Consider the following 8,783-nt stretch of genomic DNA (forward strand, 5'->3'; position numbering starts at 1 on the left):
TTAATTATTGACACATTTAATTATTTCATGATAATTTTATTATTTCATTTTGGCAGTCCTGACCCTAGGAATTAAGACTGCCAAAATGAATAATTAATGAAATTATAGCATTAAAAAAATAAATAAGCATTAAAAGTGACATTGTTATTTTTAGGAAAATAGCAAACTGAATTTGAGTGTTTTTGCCCTGCATGCTGGACTTCTCTGAGAAATCTGAGGGTAAAGCATAACTTTGAAGGTGTAAAAGAAGATTCACTATTTTTTCTTTTCTTTTCTTTTCTTTTCTTTTCTTTTTTTGCAGTGGAGTCAGTCAGGTCAAACTGAATTACTCAAGTGGTATTTAAATCATAAATAATGTTTTTGAAGAAAAAAGAACTTTACTTTTCTTTTTTAGGCAACTTCTCCATTGAGCAGCAACGATCCAGAAACACATAAAGAGCAAAATCCCAACCAGAGGTTTCACAGCCTTTTTCATGAAGACGACTAAAAAGGGGAGAAAAAAGGATTAGGTGCCAGTTGAATTCTGAATGAATGATCATATCTATCGCACATGCGAATGGGTGAAGAATTCAAGGAAAAACACAACAATTTGAGCTAGAGATCTTTGTAATGGTGTGTGAGCCATTTTGCTGGCATGGTGATGGCTAACTGTTCCAGATACTGACAAATCAATGCCAAGTGTTGGGTGTCTGGTAATGTTACACTTAATGTTGATTTTTCCTTAAATTTGTCAACCACCTGAATATATATTCAGCATAACAAGAGCCTAACAAGAAAAAGATCTTTGGTTTGATTCCCCGAGGGGCACAAATTCCTTTGGGGTTGCCTCGGGAAGGACATGAAGTGTTTTAGGCTTTTTAAATGCTTCTAATTGTATTATGATATATTATTCTTAAATTATACATTTATTTAGTAATTCACGGTTATATAACCTTATTAATACCATACCTGAAAAATAAGAGTAGGGGTGTGAAGTCTGTTCTTTTCCCCAAGTAATGTTGCCATTGCAGAGGTCTGTGTTGCACATGCACGTCAAGAATTGATTGTTGATGCGTGTTTGTGCCTTGCAGGTTTCATCTGGGCATGACTTTTCAATTCTATCACAAGCTGCAATCGAAAAATCAGGAGCACGACAAACAATATTACATACTTCATTATACTTCACAGCACGTGGCACATTTCAGCTGTTACAATTGGCGCGGGAGCTTTCTTTAAACTAGCTTATCAATCATTAGATGTTTTTTTTGCTAATGTGCTAAAAATGTGTTGTTGTTGTTGTTGTTGTTGTTGTTTTCAATCACCCACTATACACTCCACGTACTTGCCCAGACATACGGGCTTCTTACCAAGAATGTCAGCTTTTGGTGTGCCGTTAATAATCCGGTAGTAGCCCACGCAACAGTCCGTGGTCTCACAAACTTGCACTGACCCGCTCACACTGCCTGCAGCAGTGTATTTCTTATTCTGCCTGTAGTTATGCTTTGTACTTTCTGTTATTTGAAAAAAACACCTTCTCTTCTGCTGTAAGGGCTTGCTGTAGATGCACATAATACATTCTGGGAATAAAAAAAAAGAATAAAAAGAAAGTCGGACGTATAATGTAAGATGACAACGGTGATTAATAACATAGGAGTCTAAATTAGCCTAGTCAACAGTCCTTTTACAACACAAGCAACACAACCTGTAACTATTAGCAGCCATCATTAATCAAAATCAGACACAGAAAAAGGAACAAACAACACAGCAGATTGGCAGATGATTTTAAAAATACTCACCCAAGGCCAAAATCAGCCACCACCTTTCTACTAGCATGTTTATTCACCCTGAGCGGCGAAGTTGAATGACTGTCCTGAGAATGTGAGATTCGTTTCTCATGCTTGCAAGCGCACCTCCCACCAGCCCACACCTGCTCTTGTATCCTTGCGCGAGGACACTTGTTGTCTAAAACATTAAATTTAGCCTCCCAGACTATCGGCATCATCTATCATCATCAAGGTCTCACAAAATGGCAATTTCAAAGAACTCTGGAAGTATGCGCTAGGTTATCTCAAGTCACGATTGCTGTATCAAATACTACAGTGAAATCTGCATTCATCTTAATGAATTGAAATGTTTTTTTAAGGGCAATGTAGAGTTTTTTTAGACTGACTATATCACTATTATTCGTTTAAAAAAGTGCATGAAAGACCAGGTATTGTGTGAATGCTTGGGAATTTCCGATTGTATGACCCACTGTCTTCAGATCTGACCCAAGAATACTTTGGTATACAGATGTGTTCATTGGTGTTCATTGTTCTACCATGTTGATTGAAGCATGGAGAGTCTTTTGGGATTTTTGTAGTTAATGAGCATTGCACAGTCTGACCTTGGGTCAAATCTACTTGGACATCCATTCCTGGTAAGATTGTGGCATTGCGTTAACACACACCTGAATCCTCCATCTTTTTCACGTCACTTTATTATTTCATTTTATTATTATATCATTTCAACATGCAGTTATCCAAAAAAAAGGAGAGGAAAATATATTTAAAATGTTTTCTCACTAAGAGGTCACCAAGTTCTTCTGCTGACATCCTTTCAGTCCAAGTAATGTTTGACAACACACAGAAAAAAACAACAACAAAAAACAAGTAGCAGTCAGTGTGAGGCTTCTGTGGTCTCTGTAGTTTGATGGAAGAGCAAAATAAATAGCTTGTTAAATATAAAATTAGCTTTTTTTTCTTGCCATCCTTCTTTTTACTGAAAGAAGAGTTAAAGTGGTGGAAGGGACTTTTGTATAGGCAAGATTTTGTGACCTTAAACTAACACGTGCAGCCTTGCACGTGTTAGTTTAACAGTTTATACCACATATAGAAATTACACAGAACAGAATGTTGATTTTTCTTTTATTCTTACATTTACAGGTAAAATTTATTGCTTGGACAAGACATGTAACAAACAGACTTTTGACTGAACATATCATACAACACAATATATATTTAATTACAGCTAATGTCCCATTGATATATAACATAAAACTGCATTATCTAAAGTTTGACTTTGGATACTCATATAGCAAAAAAATAAGTTGTTAGTTAATTATAGTGAAAATTAATCTGGTTATTCTTTTTTCCAAATACCAAGAGTGAATAAAGCTTTTTTGAATGAGACTTTCCGGGTTTAGCGTATAGACGCTTACTTTCCACACACACTGGCCCAGCAGGAGCTGGATTAGGTTGTGAAGAGATCTCGAGGATTAAGATTAGCCACCAGACAGACGTCGTAGCTGTCGTGCATGGCTGCTCGTCTTTCCACAACTGTCCACACATTGTCTGCAGGGTCCAATTCCAAAAGTTCCTTGGTGATGATCTCATGACGGCCTGCAGCCATTAGAGAAAAATTATTTGAGCGCATGCAAAAGTGCTTTTAAAAATTATTTGACAGGCATTCAGTAACTGACCAGCCCCTTTGTAGTATCCACAGAGATAGAGCTTTCCATCCACTACTCCTACGTTGGAGGCGTTCATTCGAAGGGAAAGTAGGGATGTGGGGACGGTTGGTCCTGGTCTCCAGGTGTCTGTATCTGGGTTGTAGATCTCCACGGAGCTCAGGCAACGACGCGATTGCCCACGGTCCTCTCCATCGCATCCTATACCACCTGGAAACAAACGCATCTACTCTTGCTCCAGTGCAGAAATTTCACAATACTAACATAGATACAGTTATGTGTTTTGGTAGACTGACCTAATACATAGATCTCTCCATTGAGTACAGCTGACCCACAGCGGTACCTGGAGTACTTCATGCTGGCACACTCTGTCCATCTGTCTTTGCCGGGATCAAACTGAAACACACGATTGCTGAGCTTGTCAGGCTCGTCGTCAGGGTGATCCTGAATGGCAGGATGAGAGATTTAGGCAGAGAGATGAAGAAAAAGATGAGGACATGGGGACATATTGGACAAATGAGAAGCAGAAATATTTCAGTAACTATTTCACCATCTCTATCGTGTGGAATTGTTTTAAAAAAACGAAAATGATTTTAAATAAAAGTACAATACTGATGTTAATGTTCAGGGGAAAAACAACCAGTTTGTGGATTTTATATGGCAAGTTTTTGTAAATTTTTGAGACTTCCACAACTTCAGTATGATTTTTTTCCCGTGAAAAACCTAAATAAATTTTACATTACATTTTAAACTAATACCATGTAAAAAAAAAAAAAGGCCAGACACAACAAGTATGATAAAAATTCAAACTCACATATACAAATACATTTTTTCTTTTATTTTGTAAGAAGGTTCCATAAATACTCAGTTTAAAAAGATGAATTTTTGGGGCAATTATTTCATGGCTCAGGCTTTAAACGGTTAAGATGGTGAGTCTGGGTACCTGTGGTGTCCACCCCCCCAGCACATAAAGATGCTCCTTCAGTGTCACAACAAAGTGACTGGCTAATGGAAGAGGCAGAGGAGCAAAGCTGAGCCAGCTGCCTCCTCTCTTCAGCGACCATCTCTCCATGCTGTCTGTGATGACGTAGTGATTACGCACTTTCATCTGACCACCGATTAAATAGAGGGCATCTCCTATGAGCCCTAAAGCATACATGTCCCTGTAAGCTGCTGAGCACAACTTCCCCCAGCTGTTCTCCTCTGAACTGTCATACCTGGAAGATAAACAAGTAGTTCATTTGTTAATTCAGTGTGGTGCCTATTGATAAAAAGATTTCTGATATGCAAAGGGATTAAAACCTGTAGATATCAACCCCCTTCGTTCGATGTTGGTCTTCTGCTTCTACGGCCACCACTATGATGTTTTCTCGGCTCACTGCGCCTGCTGTGATCTGTCCCACTATGCTGCAGCCCCTCAGGGGAGAGGGGATGTAGTAAGTCTTCCTAGCATGGGGGTCAAAGCAAAAACTGAGGTCAGCAAGTCCTCCACGCCGCGCAGGGACGCCCTCCTTATTCACACCACCCAAACAAAGGAGCAAATCTGTTGTCTCCATGCCATAGCGAAGAGCTCGGCGAGGAGGAGCTGCGGCCTCGCAGAGACCTGACGTCTGGAGAACAGCATCAATCATCCCAAAGCACTCAGTATCCTGCAGAAGCACCTGAGAGAATCATAAGTATAAGAATGATATATCTATATACTTATCTCAGGACAAATATAAATAGGGAGTCTTGCTCCTTATTATATTTGGACCTCATTCCAATCTCTTCATACCGGGTTTCTCCTCCTTGCTTTACAAAGAAATCCAGGATCCACAAGCTCCAGTCGGACATGCCTGAGCAACTCCACAGCCTGGGCTTCCCTTTCTGAGTCACCCCTGTACTTTTCCACCCAGCGCAGCACCAGCTCCAAAACAACCTCCTCCTGTGATACGTTAAGGTCATCTAAGCCAAGCAGTTCCCCAAGACTTTGAGCATTCAGCTCTAGCACTTCTTCTTCTTCACAAACCTAGTTAAACAAAGATAAAGAAAGACAGTATACTGTAAGTAATGAATATAAAATAAGAATAACATTGCAAAATGAACAAAAGATATTCAGAGATTTCCTCAGTGTTCAAAAGCTTCACTGAACTTTGATTCTTCTGATAATTTAGGGCAGGCCTAACTTCATTAATCGTAGGTTCATGAACATTTTTAAAGACTATGACTGAGGGATTCTTTCACATTGGTAATACTTAAACCCTACCTGTGAAAAGTGTTGACAAAGATATCGCAAGGCACAGTCAGCGAGGCTAGTTGCTCCCAAGTTCCTGGCCCAGTGGTACAGACCAACACAGTTTGACGGGTCCATACAGGCCTCCATGTGACTCTGGCACAACCTTACCTCAGTAAAAACAAGGAGAGTACTTCTTAAGCATAAAACTTGCACTTTAACAGGTGACACCTTTACCAATTACCCCTCTGTCAGTTTCACCGCACCTGAAGCCTCCGTCTACATGTAGCAGAAAGGCAGCAACGGCCACTCCCTGGATGTTGTTGTTTGTTAGTGGGAGCTCGCCACAGTACATGTAGTCCAGCAGCAGCCTTAAGCTTTGTGCAGAAGTGTCTCTGAGTGGTATTTCTCCTCCGTGCGTCTCCTTCAGACCACATGTAAACATGGCCTGGACACAATGATTCACCAGAACAGTAAGAAATGATACAACTACAGCCTTGCGTCTCATTAATGCATTTGCTTGGAGTAGTTCAGAAAAAAATAATAAAAAATATGGTAACACTTTATAATATGGCCTGCAACGAACGGCTTAATTCCCCTGCAATACAACATGATTTCCAATGTATTTTATTTGAAATTACCAGAAACAAAGAAATAATTATACTGTAAGTAGATTTTAGTATTATGTTTAGAATAATAAGTAATATGGAAGTAATTTTATGTAGTGCATAAGTGCTTTTGAGTATTGCATATCTTCAGGTATTTTACAGGAAAATAAAAATAATTGCATTGCAAATAATTTAAATAGTGTTCTTCATTTTCCTTCAAGCATACGGTTTATTGTTCCTGACTATTTTACCTGGAAGTAAGGACTGAATGCAGACAGCACCACCTTGTGGCAATGGAAGGGGATCCCTTCAGCTAGCAGCACCACGTCAGTGAGCTCCTTAGTTGTTCTCATCCTCTCTAGCTGCCTTAGCAAAAGTGAGCCATGCTCTGCTTGAGCAGAGTGCAGCACCTCAGCATCCATGGACTCTTGTTTTGAAGAGAGGGGAGTTGTGGAAAATGCATCAGTAATTACAATTAAATAAATCAATAAACAAAATGAGTGAACATCTGTGAAAGTTTGGTCTATGCACACTTGTATGCAGTTTCAACTGCATCTACCTGCTCTTCACTATCGCAGCTTCGCTGTTGTCAGTAGGTACTGCATGGAAAGTTTTCTCCCACGTGAGACTGAATGACTATGCACTTTTCCTCCGTGGGTCTGATCCATGCACGGAGCATATTTAGTTCCACTTTTTGTTTATTCGCGTTGAGCTAATGAGTACCAAGTGTATTCATTAGCTCAGCCGGGAGTGCTTCGCATGAGTGAGCTAACTCATGCCAGTCACAATGGCCATTATATTGTGAGCACATGAGCAGTGTGAACTCTGATCATGCTTTTAAGTGTGAACAGCGGTTCAAATGAGCACATCTTTCTTTTGTTTTTATAAATTACGTTGACATGTACACCAATCATGTTAAAGAGTCTGCCTTAACTAATGCAACATTTAATATACTTCATAAAGCTAAATAGCATTGACCTGTTTGTAGATTACGTTCTACTACATGTTGACCTGTGGTTCCACCCCTGCAGCTGATAATCACACTCTGTGTGCGTGAGCTACACATAAACAGCCCACAGACACGCACACACGGTTCAGAGAAGCAGAAATAGCATGCATTATATTTGCTAAGCACATGCAGAAAAACAGTTACCATACCAGTGTTGTCCAAAGAACCAAGATTAGAAGTATTAAAATGAGATTACGTCAGTTTTCCTTGCCAAAACTACAACACAGGCTGGGCTGTTTGTGTCAAGTTTTTGTTTGCTGCCAGTTCTCTCGTGTTCTGTGCCATTTTGTTTTGGTGAGTGGGGGTCAACAGCATGTTCACTGTCAAAAACGAGTTTAAAATAGACCAGCAAGTGCTGGTGGGGCTGCAGGCCTGTTCAGGTTTCTATACATGACTGAACAGTCTGTCCTTAAACTCATTCATGCAGCGTTTCACTCTCATTACTTTAGAGAAATCTGCACATTTTTCCTTAAAAGAAAAATGTGCAATTTCATTAAGAGACCACATGAATAATTAACATGACGTGAACAGGTATTTTTGAAGATAGTTAACTAAAATTAAATTAAAATCTAAAGTTATGTGATTTTTTTTTATAAAATAAAAATAAAAACTAGACTTTGAAAGAAATTAAAACAAATAAATTAAAACTAAGGAGAATATAAAACTAACTATTTGTTAATTTGGGAAACTCACTGATGAGGCTTTAATGCAGGTGATTGTTGAGGCTTTGGATGTCCACAAGACTGTGAGTCAACTGTTTTCAAAAAGTTCTATTGATTTTTCTGCCACTGCAAAAGAAATGATTTGTTAAAATTATGAAATAAGTTAAAAAAATTTTAAAGTGAAATGGTAAGTTATTTTCTCCATTTCCAACAATATTCCCAGAAGTTTCAGTTGGGAAGTCTATAATTTGACTTTTCTGTCACTTAAAGGAGGACTTTTAAAAATTTTTTTAAAAAGCTGGAGCAGCTTCTCTGGTTACAGATGGTACCTACACCATTTTGGTGCTTTAAATGTTGTTGGGCCCTAAGTTCATAGTAGTGACAGATACTAGAAAAATAAAAAAAAATGGGGAAAAAGGTCTGAGCACATTTGGCTCTCTAGTAAAAACAAAACAAAAACAAAAAACACACAAAAAAAAACTATTTAAACATTTATACAAAGGCAACATTTCAATCCACAGCTTCTGGTTTTCCTGAAAGTCTGTCAAAAAAAAGAAAGAGTGGACATTTTCTAGAAGGTATAATCAAATCACTGTTGAAAAACATCACAATAACATATCAACAACAAGTCCAGATAAGAAACAGAAACTGGTTTTCAAGGGTGCTTTCCAAAATAATTTAAATTATAACCTTTTCTTGAACTAAAAGAAATCGGTATCATCCATGTAAGCTTTATTATCAAAGCATTTTTATTACAAAAATCAAAAATCTATAAAACAAACAAACAAACAAGCAAACAAAAAACTATTCTGAAATGCTGCTGTTGTATAAATGTTTTACATGTGAGTGAAGTTGCCCCCCCCCC

The 8,783-nt window shown here is 38.4% G+C and overlaps 2 protein-coding genes across 3 annotated transcripts in view; both read right to left on the reverse strand.

The window, feature by feature from the left end:
* LOC102214792 (bone morphogenetic protein receptor type-2-like) overlaps positions 1 to 1,836 on the reverse strand; it is a 6,827-nt gene extending 4,991 nt beyond the window's left edge. Inside the window, exons 1-4 of the mRNA XM_005732447.1 lie at positions 1,776 to 1,836; positions 1,347 to 1,556; positions 949 to 1,107; positions 382 to 483 (exon numbers count right to left, since the gene is read on the reverse strand). Of these exons, the coding sequence (XP_005732504.1) occupies positions 382 to 483; positions 949 to 1,107; positions 1,347 to 1,556; positions 1,776 to 1,812 (508 nt within the window). The 5' untranslated portion in view covers positions 1,813 to 1,836. The remainder of the gene's footprint in view (positions 1 to 381; positions 484 to 948; positions 1,108 to 1,346; positions 1,557 to 1,775) is intronic.
* Positions 1,837 to 2,868: 1,032 nt separating this feature from the next.
* On the reverse strand, positions 2,869 to 7,563 carry LOC102215072 (kelch repeat and BTB domain-containing protein 12-like). Of its 2 annotated transcripts, XM_005732448.1 has the most exons (10): positions 7,406 to 7,563; positions 6,499 to 6,674; positions 5,906 to 6,087; positions 5,673 to 5,805; positions 5,202 to 5,435; positions 4,730 to 5,088; positions 4,371 to 4,644; positions 3,724 to 3,871; positions 3,440 to 3,637; positions 2,869 to 3,359 (listed from the first exon to the last, which is right to left on the reverse strand). In XM_005732448.1, exons 2-10 carry the CDS (start codon positions 6,667 to 6,669, stop codon positions 3,211 to 3,213), a joined length of 1,848 nt encoding a protein of 615 aa, XP_005732505.1. In that variant the 5' UTR covers positions 6,670 to 6,674; positions 7,406 to 7,563; the 3' UTR covers positions 2,869 to 3,210. The 2 variants fall into 2 exon arrangements, with proteins under 2 accessions (XP_005732505.1, XP_013766133.1); XM_013910679.1 differs by lacking the exon at positions 7,406 to 7,563 and having other exon boundaries at positions 6,499 to 7,376.
* Positions 7,564 to 8,783: the final 1,220 nt, after the last annotated feature.

The sequence above is a fragment of the Pundamilia nyererei genome, unplaced genomic scaffold, assembly GCF_000239375.1.
Source record: "Pundamilia nyererei isolate P.nyererei 1_Seehausen unplaced genomic scaffold, PunNye1.0 scaffold00047, whole genome shotgun sequence".
Lineage (NCBI taxonomy): Eukaryota > Metazoa > Chordata > Actinopteri > Cichliformes > Cichlidae > Pundamilia > Pundamilia nyererei.